This window comes from Marmota flaviventris, chromosome 3, assembly GCF_047511675.1.
Source record: "Marmota flaviventris isolate mMarFla1 chromosome 3, mMarFla1.hap1, whole genome shotgun sequence".
In the NCBI taxonomy this organism is placed as follows: domain Eukaryota; kingdom Metazoa; phylum Chordata; class Mammalia; order Rodentia; family Sciuridae; genus Marmota; species Marmota flaviventris.
The window spans coordinates 68,463,699-68,479,561 of NC_092500.1; the positions used below are offsets into that span (position 1 = coordinate 68,463,699).

Consider the following 15,863-nt stretch of genomic DNA (forward strand, 5'->3'; position numbering starts at 1 on the left):
TTTTTCTTTCTTTCTTTTTCTTTTCTTTTTTCTTTTTGCTACACATAGGCTTAATTCTAGTTTGAATCACAAATTAGAGGTTTTAAAATTGTAGTTGCTTGAATTCATGGATAGATAACATTAATACTGATGTTTAGTTGGCTTTAGAATTTAAATAATTTCAATAGTTTATTTTGACTTTTTCAACTTATTTTATTTTTTTTGCTCTTGTCAATTCCCATCTCCAATGAATCTGGAATATAGGAGCTTAGGGTCAACAGGGTACAGAATTAAGGACTCTATAGTCCCCAGGGTTCTCATCTTACAATGAAGAAGTAGGAAACTAAATTTGACTTTTACAGATGGACTATGATTATTAGAAAGAATCCAGAGCACTTATATGTAGTCCAGCCTATTGGCAAAGATGAATTACAGAGTTAAAGAAGGAAATTAAGAGCACATTAGTAATGCAAGTATGTATCACTCTGCTGCTCAATAACCTAAGTTGTTTGGGGGTAAATTTCCAATTTTTTTTTCATACATTTTAGTGTTTTCTCCCAAATTCTTTTTTCTTTTCCTGATGATTTTTTTTGACCATTTGTATTTAAGAACAATTGCTTGAATGTCTATATTTGAAGTTGCTTATTTATTTATTTATATCAGAGATTGAATCTAGGGGCACTTAACCACTGAGCCACATCCCTGGCCCTTCTTTATATTTGTTTTTGTTTTTTAAGACAGGGCCTCACCAAGTTGCTGAGTATGGATTTGAACTTGCTATTCTCCTGCCTCAGACTCCTGAGCTGCTGGGATTACAAGTGTGCACCACCACACCTGGCTTATAGTTGCTTATGTATTGGTTGTATCATAAGATAAATTCTACTTTGCATCTAAATTAATTAGCCCACAAGTTCTTACCTATGTGCTAATAAAACCAAAAGGTCTTAACTATGTGCTAAAATTTTGTTAGGTACAGTCCTTGTCCCCAAGGAGCTTCCATGATCACTGGTGAGACAAGACCAGTGAAAATAAGAGGAGAGAATGAAAACCACACAAAAAATGTACGTAGCTTAGAGTACAGGTGTGGATATAGGATATAGATGCCAGAGGGAACCAGGAAGGATGGAAACAAGGCATTCTACAGATAGATACTGGGAAAGCCTTCTCTTAACAAGTATGCAGAATTTGGTTATGCTACCTTCTAGGTGGAGAAGATGGGACCCATGGCCCCAAGAAGAACATGGGACCCTGCAGCTTGAAGTGAGCTTTCTTCTAGCAGAGGCTGGGACTGGGGAAGGGCCTAGAGCTGAATGCAAAACTTGAAGATAGAAGGATTGGGAGGCAAGGAAGGTTCATGGCAGATAAAGGAGATGTTCCACAGTGGTCTAATCCTTCAACTTCTCCATCCAGACTGTACAAAACATGGAATCATCTTTTAAATAATAGAATTCTTTTTTCCCCTCTCCAGCCAGCATACTTGCACCGAAATTAAGTTGTCACACACTTGGAACTTCTGTTTCTACTTTGAGAATCTTCAAAGGGTGAGGTGGGGAGGGGGGAAGTCCAAACCCTCCTGCAAACGTGAACCCTGTTGGTGATGTCTAGGAGTAAACCTCCACAGAACCCAGTTCCCCCGAGAGGAAAGGTCTGCTTTAGTCAGACCCTAAACTCTGAGTTTCATTTTTGCTTTAAGTTCTTTGGGCACCATCTCATTCATGAGGAAGAAGGTCTGTATGGGAAATGTTCCTCATTGGTAGCAAAGGAGACACCAAGGACCGAAAGAGGAAATCAGCTGGGCTGGGGAGAAAGCTGTTTGGGCTAAGCTGCGGGAAGGCAGTCACTGGGGGGAGGCGAGGTGAAGTAGGAAACAGAGGGCCAAGGGACCAACTAGGAAATTCTGGCTATTCTCCCCTAGCTCACAGAACTTGGTCCAGCTGGAGCGGCCTCCTGGCTCCCTGGCTTGGGACACACATTGACCAACCGCCCCTGGCCAGTCCTACTAGAAGCGCCCACTCCCCCGCGGGGACTCCCGGACCCCCGCCAGGAACAGTAGACACCACGTCTGAGCCTGGAAGTAGACAGTGCCCCCTCCTCCATCCGGGCAGCGTGTACCGAGCACCGTTTTGTCTCAGCTCCCTAGGTTCTTTGCGGCTCCTTCAGCCCCTTCCTAGAGCCTGCCCCTGCCCCCACACCTTCACACAGGTCTCTCTGTGCAGGAACACACAGGCCCCTTTCCTGGCCGTCTGCTCAGGCCAACGTCTGCCTAGTCTCCAGAGGACACTCTTTCATCGCTTAGCTAGATGGGGGAGGGATTGGGGAGGGGGGCATCGCTCTGAATCTCCAGGTGGGAGTCCAGAGCCAGATACACCCGGAAAGTGCTAGAAGATAGGTCGGGGCAATCTCCAAAAGTGGCTCTACCAACCCGTCTTCAAGATTTAGGACCCCGGACAATTCGTAGGCTCCCCTCCGCCACCACTTCCAAACGCCAACGCGGTGCCCCTCTCCCACTACTGCTATTGCTTTCCACTTTCCTCCCTGTCCTTTCGGTCCTGGTCTAGGGCTCCTGGCATGTGCCTCTGCAAACAACCCCCTCCCCTCCAACCCCGGTAGAACTCCGAGGGGAGGGCCGAGAGGCCCCCCCTTCCAGCCTGTGGATGGAGAGGGCAGTGTCACAGTCCCAGGTGGAGGGGGGGGGGCTGGGGACCATCTCATCGCCCCGCCCGATCAGGCCACTGGGCACACAGAGGTGGGGGGCAAGAAGCCTGGCGGGCGCAGAGGGGGATCCGGCCCGGGCAGGTGCGGGCTCTGGCTGGGCCCGGGCGGGCTCCGGGGGCGGGGTCTCAGGTTACAGCCCCGCAGGGGGCCAGGGGGCGGCCCGCGGTTTGGGTGAATTTGCCAGCCTGGAGAGGGACCGGGTGCATATAACGGGCGCCGCTTCGGGGAGAAGACGCAGAGCGCTGCTGGGCTGCCGGGTCTCCCGCCTTCTCCTTCTAAACCAAGAGCCTTCTGCATGAGGGCGCGGTAGAGACCCGGACCCGCGCCGCGCTCCTGCCGCCTCGCCGCTCTCCGCCCGGGCCCGGCTCCGCCAGGCCCCGCGGTGAGCCATGATCCGCCTCGGGGCTCCCCAGACGCTGGTACTGCTGACGCTGCTCGTTGCCGCTGTCCTTCGGTGTCAGGGCCAGGATGTCCGTAAGTAGCCCACAAGTCCCTGCCTGCTTCCCTTCAATGCGTCCTTTCTCATCCTCGTCCCCAGTCTTCTGTGGCTCCGGAGCGGATGAGTCTGTGTTAGAAAGGCTCTCAGAGTGGTTGAGCCTCGAGATTTAGGCGCAGGATATGAGGGACTCACTAAGCCGAGTTCTGCAAGTGAAGGGCTCTGTTCCAGCGTCCTCAGTGCGGATCGCGGCTGGAGGCAATTGCAGGTCTCTACATTGAGTGAGAATATTGAACTTGTAAATTGTCGGATTCGAGAAGTTTGCGCACCGATATAAACGTGCTCTTTTCCGTCAGTTCTGATAGGTCCACAAGCGTTCAACTCGCCTTACTAATGCACTTCAGAATTCAGCAAAACAGATTATGGCCCATCGAATTTAGAAGAACTAAGAAAGAGATCGATCGAGGAAGCGAAAAGGATGACTTCGTAGCCTTCCAGGGGTTGGAGGTTAAGAGGTTCAAAGAGGAGATAGACAAAGAGGACTAACTCTGACACTGGTGGGCTGAAATCTGAGGCCACAAAGAAAGGCTGCGGAGAGGCGCTAGGGGACCTCGGCGCATTTCTTGAGTTCCCTCCCCTCCCGGCTGGACTCAGAGTAAGGTGCAGCCCTCCTCTCGGGTTCCTCCCTTCCCTCTTCTGGTGAAGGCTACAGAAACTTCCCGTAGGAGAGGCCTTCTGAAAGGCAATAACATTCGAACCAGACCAGCTTTTCAAATGGCCCTGAAAATAGCACCCCAGAAGACTGAGGTCTTCTTCCCCTATTCCTTCAAGAGGTACTACAATGAGATACTTTTCTAAGCTTTTGGAACTCACTGAGCTGGTGTGTGTGTGTGTGTGTGTGTGTGTGTGTGTGTGTAAGGGGATATGGCTGGTTGGTTGCTGTGACTGTTTCAGCGGAATATAGTTAGAGATGGCAGTTTTACAGTTTGGTCCAAAGGCAGTTCGGACCGCACCTTTCCACTGCCCCCTTTCAAAAAGTCCACTGTCTGGGATTATATTCAGGACAAACGAAGCCTGGAAAGTGTATTAGGTAAAGAGGATTTTTTTCCACGTGTTTGGGCACGTTTCCGATGGCTGGAATTCCAGCCCCGTCTTTGTATGTTACAGATTGTAAATCAATCGCAGGTGAAACTTTTTGGGGGGGAGGGGAGATCAAAGTCTCTCTGCCTTATAGGCTTTGTGCGCTCTCGCCTGCCACCAGGCTGTCGCCAGAGACGATTTGGAAGGCGGCGGACCCAGGCGGACTTTCCGTTCATTAGAACTACTGATTCCGGCGGGGGCAGGGCTGGAGTCCGCGATGCAGCAGGAAGCTAGGGGCAGAAGGCTGGCTGCATCGCCCGGTAGTTTACTAAGCTGAGTCCCGCTCCGAATCATTTGGGGAATACGGCGTGTCTGGACGTCGTCTAGGCTCAGACTGACTGTATTTATTTATTTACAAAATTTGCAAACACACATCCAACAAATCTGTCTTCCTGACTGACCTCGCTTTAGTGCCCAATGAGATTTAACAGGGTGACTAAAATAATTCCCCAAGTTTTCATTTGAGATCACAGGGGCTCGGTTAAGCTGCAGAGCGTTCACTGCCGCATCTTTTCAGGCATAGAGTGAATTCCGTAGCTCTTTGGGTCCAAACCTTCCAGTCGCCGCTCCTTCTCCCAAGGGAAGTTATTCAGCATCTGAACCACTGATTTTACACACAGCCTCGTCCCGTTTACTCAGGGCGCACCCCCGACCTCGGCGCCGCCTGGGGTCCCCAGATCCAAAGATGTGACATGGGGGAAAAGCGCAGCCTGCGTGGACGTCAGGAATGTCAGAAACCTCGAATCTGCCACGCCCCTCCTCCCCATCTTTCCACGAGTTTGAGAAACTTCTTGGCGTCGGCTTCTTTGACCCACATCTGCATTTCACAGCCCTCGCCTCTGAAAGTGCCCCTGGCTCAGGGGAGAGACCTCAATCCTCCTTTGTAAGGCTGTTTGAGTTAGGAGATTGGCAGCGATGGCTTCCAGATGGGGCTGAAACCCTGCCCGTATTTATTTAAACTGGTTCCTCGCGGAGACCTGTGAATTGGGCTCTGTATGCGCTCGAGAAAAGCCCCATTCATGAGAGGCTAGGTCCGGTGGGTTCCCCCGGACTCCCCGACCCCCTCTCCCACAATGCCCCCCTGTGCCAGCCCGCCGCCACCTCCCGGGCTCCAGCCCTGTGCGAAGAGGCGGCAAAGCAAACAGTTCCCCGAAAGAGGTAGCTTTTTAATTGGCCTGCCACAAAGAATCACTTATAGAGCGCTTGGGTAATGAAGGGAACCGGATCAGGCGCGCTGGGATGCTATCTGCAGCCGTTTTCGTGCAGCAATTATGGTAGTGCTGTTCTTCTCCGTCCACACCTAAGGGATCCAGTTACGGTGCTGGCTCCTTTCAGGGGCAGTCATTTAATCCCACTTTTTACTCTCCCAGTGTCTGCGGGCGAGCCGCGTCCAAAACCTCAGCCACAAAGAGTCAGCCAGTGGCTCTCACACCCAACGCTGCCCGGCCCCGCCCCTGCGCCCGCGCATCCCGCGGGCGGCTCTTCCTGGAGAAATTTGATCCGCTTTTTCGACGCACCCGCCTCTCCCGGCATCGCCCCCTTTCCTTCCCCAGCCTTCCAGAGTGGGAGTGGGCTCTTCCATAGTCTAGAATGGGCACCATTACCGACGCCCCCCCTCTCCTCTTTCACCTTGCTCATCTCCTTCATTTTAGCGGTGGGTGTGACCCAGCAGCTTCGATGTTTCCTTTGGGATCCCCTCATCATCCCGATGACTATCTTACCTAAAGGGTAAATGGATTTCTTCTAGTGAAAAAGAAAAGAGAAACATTTATCTTGAGATTTGCTCTCTCCTTCAAGAGCAGTGGGCAGGTCCGTAGCTCTCCACGCTTACTGGGTTTGTGGCTCTATCCTATTATTCATCCACTGCTGTTGCCTTTGCTTTGGGGATTTTGATGAGAAAAACAGCGCTGGGCGCTCCCTAGCACGTGGTGCGGGCTCTTCAGCCCTTGGCGCTCTAAGGACTGCTCTTGTCAGCACAGGTTTCATTTGCAGCATGAATTCCAGACGGCAGGGCACTGGTGGAGAGGGACCAGTCCGGTGCTATTCTTCGTCTGCATTCTTGGAGGAGGCCAAGACCGGACGGGCCAATCTTAGCCCAGGCCCAGCATTTAAAGCCTCCTGTCCACAAATTGGGGTGCTGTCTGAAGATAGAGACAGGGCCTCTGGGGGGGGGGGCACTCCAGAGGTCAGCACTGGGGTGTGTGTGTGGGGTCCCTTCAGCCGGGCTTATCTTTCAAGTCATTTATTTGTCTGCCCTGGCCCCAAGTGTGTTATTCAAATGTGCCTGTTTTTCTTCCTAAATTGGTCCTAATGCTAACATGGTGTAAACAATGTGACAATATTCTAATTCTAATAGCCCCTCCTTTCCCTGACCCTTTCCCCTTATATATACATTTTGTGAAGCCTGGCTGTTCATAGATTCTAATTTTTGTGGATCGAATTTTCTACATTCTCACTGAATTTTAGCTGTCAGTTGTATTTAGCAAATTCCACAATTCCTAGAGGAAGGTGAAAAAGAAGACCTCTCTGTACTTTGGCTTTGTGTTCTCACCATTTTTCAGTCTTCTCTACTTTTAAATTCCTTGGCTTACTGCTCAGAGTCCTCTTCCTGCACACCTTCCAAATCACCCTCATCACCAGGTCTCCCCCATACTGGATGGATGAAAAGAATATAGCACATTGAGCTCCCCACCCCCTCCATCTTAATTGCTGGGTCAGAATTTTCACTGTGAATAAACAGCAGAGTTACAAGGCACATACTAAATATTTGTGGAATACATGGAAGAATGAATGATATGTTCGAAAAAATAATTTGTAAATTCTCTCTTAGTTGTGGTCCACATTCTTCAGCATTTGAGTGATGTCAAGTTGACTGCAACCTCTTTCTCTTTCTCTTCTGGCTCTCCACCCCACCTGCCCTTCGCTCTCTGCTTGCTCCACCCCACTTGGTGCAGAGGAGGCTGGCAGCTGTTTGCAGGATGGGCAGAGGTATAATGATAAGGATGTATGGAAGCCTGAGCCCTGCCGGATCTGTGTCTGTGACACTGGGACTGTCCTCTGCGATGACATAATCTGTGAAGACGTGAAAGACTGCCTCAGCCCTGAGATCCCCTTCGGAGAGTGCTGCCCCATCTGCCCAGCTGACCTCGCCACTACCAGTGGTCGTAATTTATTTATTTATTGTTTAACATAAATAAATTACTTGCAGGCACAGCAAATACCACCCCCCCACACCCTGCCATGGATGTTGGTCACCTCTGCAAAGCAGAAGGGCTGGTTATCCATGGGACCCCAGCAGCAGAAAGGGGCAGAAAGGAAAGGCCACTTCTCATTTGCAGGTTGAAACCCAGTGAGTCCGGGACACTAGAGGCGTCCTTCCTCACTCAACATCTCCAAAAACTATGCTTCTGACACATATGGAAATACAGATGTAATTCCACAAAAATACCTTCTCTGAAATCATATCTGTCAATTACTAGAGCCACAATGGAGAGCAAATACTTTAGCCAAACCATGAGTTAATTCCTCCTCTGTCACCTACACCTTGTATCTCTATAGACCTCCATGCATATGGTCCTCTGTATGGAGAAACGTCTGTGGATGAGTAGGGAGACAGAGGAGGAGGATTCTATTTTGAGGTATGGAACATTGGTGGTATTTCCTCTTTGCTTTTAACTCCCTTGGACTTGACCACCAATTAAAAAGTTAACAGGAGCAGGAGGGGCTGGGTTCTGGAGTTCAGTGGTAAAGGGTGAAGATGGATCTAGGGTAGAACCCCATGTGCCTGCACTCTGGTGGGTAGTTATTTACTCCCCGCTCAAACCAGTGCTGGTGGATGATGATATGTGCAGGGGACCCCTCCCTAGCACTCAAACAAATGTCCTGGCTCACTGCAGAGTGAGTGGTGACACATGTCTAGGCTTCTTGGGTAGCCCTCACTGTTCCTTTCAGAAAGGACAGTTGAAAAGGGAGCGAGAAGTTGCCTTTCCTTAACACTTCCCTACCACAGGCTCCTTGTATGTACAGACTTCCCATCATTTCTGAGGGGTCCAGGCCAGTGAAGTGTTGATTGCCCTAGGATTTTGCTGCTGTGGTGTGGGAGGGGGATTGACTTGGGATTTGGGATGGCCCTGGCTGCAGTGCTTTTGGTAACTTCTGTGTCCTACTGTTTTTTGTGCTTGCTTCAAGGAGACACGACTCTAATGTAAGACTTTTTAAGTCCCTAACTCTTCTTCTGGGAGGGTTTAGCATTGAGAAGGGCTTCTGGCCCTCTGGGGGAAAGAGAATTTTTCATACTTTCTTCCTTGGTGGCTGATTCCATCTTGGGCTCTTTCTTTTCTCTTTGCCCTGCTGGTTCTTTTGCATGCTGCCTACTTTTTGAATAGCAAAGTCTTTATTCTTCGTGGGTTCTCAACAACCCTAGGGACACTGTGACCTTAACATTCCAATAGAAAGGTTCAGTGAAGTAACAAGAAGCAGTCTTTTTCCTTGGTTATGTCCTTTGATCCTCTAAAAAGAGTGAGTGACAAGAACTTATCCATCTGAAGAATCTTACCATCTCCTCTATTTTTTTTTCCTTTGCAGGAAAACCAGGACCAAAGGTAAAGGCTTTTTTCATTTGCTTTTGTACTTCTTCAGAAGCAATGCTAGGCTGATCCAGTCTGAGATTATCTACTTACTTATTTATTTAATGGTACTAGCGATCAAACCCAGGGTTTTGCTCTACTCCTGAGCTGCATCCCCAGTCCTGGTTATTTCTTTAGACATCAGAAGATGTCTGTTTCAGAGGGCACCTCAATACTGGGACTGCTGGGCATGGTTTTAGATGGGGTTTAGTGGTTTACTCAGCTTAATCCTGTGAATGTTTGATGTTTCAGGGACAGAAAGGAGAACCAGGAGACATCAAGGATGTAAGTACAAATTATTCTCGTATCATGAGCATCTGCTGCTCTAAGTGGTTGTTGCCTGTACACTCCTCTAACTGGCCATCCTGTGGGTCTTTCACAGATCGTAGGACCCAGAGGACCTCCTGGGCCTCAGGTAAGAAAGAAAGAAGTTTCTTCTCCCATCCCTCCCTAGCTGCATCTGGGTTACTGATCTGCAGGTTCCTGAACTTGTGGTCATCTATGTTCTTTACCTTCAGGGACCTGCAGGAGAACAAGGACCCAGAGGTGATCGTGGTGACAAAGGTGAAAAAGTGAGTAGAGAACAACACTGCTTGACCTCTGTAGACTCCCCATGTCGTCCAAGGCCTATGTGTGCCTGACTATGTCCTTAAGAGCTGCCTATAATCAGATGGCTCTTGAAGAAACACTGCTTTCCATTGATGCCTTTTTTTTTTCTGCCAAGGGTGCTCCTGGACCTCGTGGCAGAGATGGAGAGCCTGGAACCCCTGGTAATCCTGGCCCCCCTGGTCCTCCTGGCCCTCCTGGTCCCTCTGGCCTCGGTGGAGTAAGTATCCTTATTTCCCCTTCCCTCAGGCTGTCCCTCCAGAAATGTGGCTTCTAAATTGCTACTTGCACTTACCTGGCTGGCTCCCAGGGCTGCCAGTAGTGTGTACATAGCTTGTCCTTGGGCTTTGCCCCCAGCCCTATAATTGCATGGAATCACATATTAGGAATGAGACTGTGGTGCTACAGGCTGACACCCCCCCCCCACACACAACACCGGGTTTCTGTAAAGAAAGTTTTCGGTTACCTGGCTTCCTGATGTCTGTGCCATGTGGTTGATTCTTGGGGGTGGGTTTAGGGGCTTAGGGAAAGGATGACTGGGCACTTGTATTTTTTTGGAAGAGGAGTGACCACTGTCCTTGGAAGACATTTATTCTTGGTCCTTGCCAAGTACATTCCAAGCAACTATTCATTCGCATGAAAGAGCCCCACTGAGTAAAGGTGTGTGGCTAAACTCATGCTTGGAATTAAACCAATCAACAAATTATATTATTGCCCAGTTTTTGCAGGTTTGCCATTTTGATGTTTGCTGTGTTTTAAATTCTCTAACTTAAACGGGCTCACAGACGCCTACTACACCCCTTACTGAAATATTTCAAGACTGTTGATTTTAGTCCTTTGCCAGGCAATAAAGTTTTAGAAAACAAAGACCACCTTTAAACGTGATGTTTTAGCTATATTTCTCAATATATGTTAAAGAGTGTAGGTAATGTTTTAGGGCATACAAATAATTCTATGCAATGAAATACAAGGAACTGACACTCCTCCAAATACTTCGTCTTCTAGTGAAATGTTTTTGCCACTGTAATTTTTTTCAAGTGTAAAAAGAATAGAATTTAATCAAGTGTTGCCACTATCATTTAGTAACATTCCAAAACTATTTCTCAGGCATCATTGGTAATTCTGATTAATGCCAGATTAGTCTCTAACAGAGATTATCCAAGTAGACTTCTTTATCTCTTGATACTTGCCCAGCAAGTGGGAAGAGCCTACTTCCTCTCAACCTCCTAATGTTTTTGGGTTGATTTGCAGAACTTCGCTGCCCAGATGGCTGGAGGATTTGATGAGAAGGCTGGTGGTGCCCAGATGGGAGTAATGCAAGGACCAATGGTAAGAAAAGACAATAGTTCTTTGCAGCCCAAATGGCAGGAGGTGGCCCTTAGCAGAGCCAGAGAGTCTGACAATCTCTGTTTTGTAGATAATTGCTTAGAGCAGCTCTTCTCCTTCAGTTATGTAACCGACCCTTTAGTTAGCCCAACATATTTGTTTTTTAATGGTGATGGATGCCAGTTTTAATGATGCACTGGAGTGACTAAGAAAAAGGAGGATGGAGAGATACATATAGTTGATGTGTTAGAAGGCCAGTCACTATTGCTCTTGGAATGAGAACTGAAGAATGCAGACAGCAGCCACTGTTCTCCAGCATCCACAAGACTTCCAGCAGGAAATATCAGCCCTGCAGTCCTGACTTGGCACATGCTAAATGAAACTCAGACTTTAGTAAACATGGCTCCTGTCCAGGAGAAAGCAAGGCCAACTTCTCTATCCAAATGGTGCCTATAAATAAAAACGGATGGTTTTGTGAGGAGTGGGAAATAAGAGGGAGCAGCCACTGTAGGGCCCCTGCCCATAGAGTATCTTCTTTTGTCCAGGCGTTTGACTGGGAGAAGGTGGCATCTTGGAGGCCACCAGTGAAGTATATATAAGTAAACCTCTGATTTTCTGTTCTAATGCAGGGCCCCATGGGACCTCGAGGACCTCCAGGTCCTGCTGGTGCTCCTGTAAGTATTGAGTTTTTTCCTCTTGGGGGTGTTGTAGATGCCTGTCAAACTCTCTGGTATCTTAGCACAGTTTGTGGGGGTCAGCCTGATATCCTCACTTTCTTTTTTAGGGTCCTCAAGGATTTCAAGGCAACCCTGGTGAACCCGGTGAACCTGGCGTCTCTGTGAGTAGCAGCAGGGGCCCCACTGTACCCTGGAGAGCCTCTGATGATAAACCCCTCGGACCCTAGCTGCCATCCCCTTTTGGGTTCTGCCAGCTCTTTCCCACAGTGAGATGGCCCAGGGAAAATTAAGATGTCACTTCCTGGCTATGGAAGAACTCTATGGCCAGACCATCAGGAACTCTGACATGACAGTCCTCTTTCTGGGGGTTGCCCTAGCCTGCATTGTCCATCACTTCCTGGACAATGATCTGTTCTGCACCTTGACTCTGATCTTTCTTCTGTATAGGAGAATGGTTTTTCAAAACTACTATCCCTGAGTTTTGTCCACCATTAGGTGACTCCCCCTCTAACCATCTTTACTTTGTTTGTAGGGTCCCATGGGTCCCCGTGGTCCTCCTGGCCCCCCTGGGAAACCTGGTGATGATGTGAGTATACCCGGGTAGTCAAATGGGAATTTGCCTCCTTTGAAAAGGCCCCAACAGGGTGTGTTCTGGAGGGTGATAGGGAGGCACTTGGGTGGAAGCATCTTGAGGAACAAGAAGAGTCAGTCCAAAACTCTGATTCTACCTTCCTTGTGCATGCCCACTTGAGACTTAGCTTTCAAGTTTCCTGGAGACTGTTTGGATCCAATGAGAAAGGAAATAATGAAAACATCATTAGCCTCAGGAAGGGAAATTGAGAAGGGAGAGGAAAAACACAAGGCGGAAAGATGTAGAGAAGAACAAACAAAGAGAGAATCATTCAACGCCCCAACATTATCTCAATTGTAAATGAGTTAGAAAAAGCTCAGCCTGAGTCAGGATGTCTACAAAGGATGCAAATAAAGTGAAGAGACAAGAGTTGGTGCTTTCAAGCTGCTTTTATGAATAGCATTAGATAGTAACATCTCTTGAGGTTAGGGCATACTAGCTCAGCCAGCAGAGCCCAGCCAGGGGAAGAAAGAGAGCCAGCCAGGAGAAGTTGGAGGCTGACAAGGACCAAGGAGCTTGCAAAAGAATAAACTGTGACCATGAGAGAGGCATCTGAGGAATGGGAATCTGAGGAAAGTGGGTGACATGAATAAGTTGGTGGGCAAAGGCATGGAAGGCTAGGGAGAAATGCTGCTCTGGGGTCGTCCAGCTGTGCTAACATGTCTTCCAAGAAAAATGAAGTCCTCTCTCTTCATTCAGGGAGAAGCTGGAAAACCTGGAAAATCTGGTGAAAGAGGTCTTCCTGGCCCTCAGGTAAAGCCCCACCTCTCCTGGCCTCAAATATCTTTCCCAGAGTCGCCCTTCTTGCACCATCCAGCACATGCAACTCAATTATCTCCAACTAAAATCAAGTACTGGTGGTGCCTGCCTGTGTCACACATTTATGCTTACAATCTTGTTTGTGTGAACACAGATGGGGAGGCAAGGGTGAGGGCTCAGGGTCTGGTTGAATGAGCCATCCAGATGCTGAGGTGCATGCGCCTCTTTGGTGGCTGGAATGGGCTGGCTTTGCAGGCTCTTAGCAGTCCAGGGTAGCCTTCACCCATTCTACTCTGTGCTGAGCATCTCCTCCTTGGATTGCAGGGTGCTCGAGGCTTCCCAGGAACTCCAGGCCTTCCTGGTGTCAAAGGTCACAGAGTAAGTATCAGGGATGTGGGAGTTGCAAGAAAAGGGTTGCCTGGGAGAAAAGAATGTGCATTTCTTCTTGCCTGAGTTCCTGTAAGTGTGATTGAATGCTTTCTTTCATTCTTTAGGGTTACCCAGGCCTGGATGGTGCTAAGGGAGAAGCTGGTGCTCCAGGTGTAAAGGTAAGGGACTAGAAAGTACATAGCCAGGGATAGCCAAAACACAAAGCCTTTCTTTCCAGCCAAGGAGATGCTGCAGAATTTATGGAGCTAGAACATTAGAATAGTGTTGGTTGGGAATACCCAGGTTTGCTTCCCGGTGGGTAAACAGTAGGCTCTCCGGCTTGCGAATTGTCCCTCATAAGACTGAAGTTGTTACAGTATGTCAGTGCTAGCTGAGATGACTAGGCTTTTCAGTGGCTTTCTTGGGAGTTTTCTGGAAGCCGAGGCTCCAGACATTGACCCTGTGTGTCTTTTTTTCAGGGTGAGAGTGGTTCCCCTGGCGAGAATGGTTCTCCAGGTCCAATGGTGAGTATGAACGTCACTGGCAGGAAGGCCACCAGATATTCTCAGGGCCTTCCTAATACCTATCAGATGGCTTTACTTCAAACACCAGTTTTCCCTTTGTGCAAAGTAGATATCCCAGCTTTGTAGATTTGATCTGATTATGAGCAAAAAGAAACACGTACTAGATAGATGGCTTGTTCAAGGTTTCACCAGCATTTCCTTGTAATAGCACTGTGAATACACACTCAAATTATATTTCAATTTTTAAAATTCTATTTATTCTCACCATTTTGGAAGCTCATCTATTCTAAGAAGAAGTGCCCATAACAGGGTTCTCTATAGATAGCAACAGGAGCACTCCTGAGTTCCACATGGCAGAAAACCCTGTGGGTGCTCTGGGGAGTTGTGGGCTGGCCAGGAAGGGAGTGCCATCAGCAATTCCTCACCTTAGCCTCCTGGACGTGGACAGACGTTGCAGGCAGAAGTCATCACACAGAGCACTATTAAGCCAACTCCCACTTGGGCTATGTTTTCCAGGGTCCCCGCGGCCTGCCTGGTGAGAGAGGACGAACTGGCCCTGCTGGTGCTGCAGTAAGTAATCAACAAAGCCAAATGCCACCATATGCCAACACTTTAGAGTTTACATGCTTATTACACTTGACCCTCAAAACAACTTGGCAAGGTATAGGGAGTATTGTAATCCCAGAAGAATTCATCCTGATTGTGCCCATAAAAAAATCTCCAGGCTGGGCCTGCACAGTGGGAGGACAGGGAGGAATATAGGAGGGTTGGTTGGTGAGAACAGGGTTCTCTCTTAACCAGTCTGGATTATTCAGGTAACCCCTCAGCATCCCCCACCCCTCCCCAATCATTCCAATTGGAATTTATGGAGAAACTTAACTAGCTCTGCTGTTCCTGGTTGCTCAGATGATGGTATCTTAGAAAAGAGTAACAAGAGTCCAGCTTTGACTCATGGGCATGTGCACTTGATAGTGCCACTAGTGATGCTATATGATACTGGTGGCCTCCCATCTTCTGGGCCCTTCTTATGTTTAATACCTTTTATGCTTTTCTTCATCTAATTTTCCCCCACATCCTGTGAGGTGGGTTCTATTCTTCTCCTTATTTTATTCAAGAGGAAACAGAAAGGTTAAATAGCTTAAGACAAATGATGCTTTGCAGCCTCAGACTCTGCTGGCCTCTAGTTAATGTGGGAAATTACTAGCAAGGGGATTGGCAGTCAATGGAGGGCGCAGGTGCCAGATGGAGGCGGTTAGCTTGGATCCCTTTGCAATAGAGAGGCCTTGTAGGTGCTTGGTCAGGCGAGTGATGTGATGAAAGCCGTGTTTAGGAAAGATTAAGCTTTCTGTTGGTTCCTACCCCAGCCACCCAAGCTCAGAGGCCCCTCCTCCCAGGGCTAGCCAAAATACATGGCTTCACTCAGTGGTGCTGCTGTCCGTACGATGTATTTATTTGGCAGAAACTTCCCTTTGGCAGATGGGTGAAATAACAAGCCATCTTGATCCCCACTGGTCAGTCAGAGGTGCTCAAGTGCCTCTACCCAGGGTTACTTTGAGTAAGAAGATGAGAAGGTATCAGGCTTGCCAAGAAACCCTGTGGCTTAACAGACTAGCAGAATTCTGGCTGGGGGCTTTTAAGCAAGATTCTGAGCCACAGTGACTCAACCATAAGGGATAAAGATGACATGCCCTGATATTGTTCTCCCTCTTTGCTGGGTATAGTGGGCCTTGCGTCTCTGTTCTCCTTGCTGTTTCTGGTACCCACAATAGTCAGACTGGCAGTGAGTGTTTAAGATTTGGCTTAGAAGATTGACTACCATTATTTTTGAGCCCTTCCTTGTCCCGCCTCCCACTGCCTACGCCTCCACTCTGAGGCATCCCAGTGGCTTTCTGAGCCTGGGCTTCCAGAAGGTGGCATGCTGTCTCATGAGTTCCCTTCCTTGGGCCAGATGGTACCTTTTTCCCAGCCCTGCTGCAAGGAAAGCTGGCAGGTTCTGGCCTAGCTTTGGCCTCTCAGGACAGTGAGGCAGCTCCCTTTTGCTAATGCCCTGGGCTCTGCTGGCTGACCCCTGGAGGA

General features: G+C 48.6%; 1 protein-coding gene across 1 annotated transcript in view; it reads left to right on the forward strand.

The window, feature by feature from the left end:
• The first annotated feature begins 3,083 nt into the window (after nt 1-3,083).
• Col2a1 (collagen type II alpha 1 chain) overlaps nt 3,084-15,863 on the forward strand; it is a 30,540-nt gene continuing 17,760 nt past the window's right edge. The window contains exons 1-16 of the mRNA XM_027949785.2: nt 3,084-3,168; nt 7,225-7,431; nt 8,855-8,871; nt 9,148-9,180; nt 9,278-9,310; nt 9,414-9,467; nt 9,620-9,721; nt 10,753-10,830; nt 11,457-11,501; nt 11,612-11,665; nt 12,037-12,090; nt 12,835-12,888; nt 13,219-13,272; nt 13,389-13,442; nt 13,743-13,787; nt 14,304-14,357. Coding sequence (XP_027805586.1) covers nt 3,084-3,168; nt 7,225-7,431; nt 8,855-8,871; nt 9,148-9,180; nt 9,278-9,310; nt 9,414-9,467; nt 9,620-9,721; nt 10,753-10,830; nt 11,457-11,501; nt 11,612-11,665; nt 12,037-12,090; nt 12,835-12,888; nt 13,219-13,272; nt 13,389-13,442; nt 13,743-13,787; nt 14,304-14,357 — 1,023 coding nt within the window. The remainder of the gene's footprint in view (nt 3,169-7,224; nt 7,432-8,854; nt 8,872-9,147; nt 9,181-9,277; nt 9,311-9,413; nt 9,468-9,619; nt 9,722-10,752; nt 10,831-11,456; nt 11,502-11,611; nt 11,666-12,036; nt 12,091-12,834; nt 12,889-13,218; nt 13,273-13,388; nt 13,443-13,742; nt 13,788-14,303; nt 14,358-15,863) is intronic.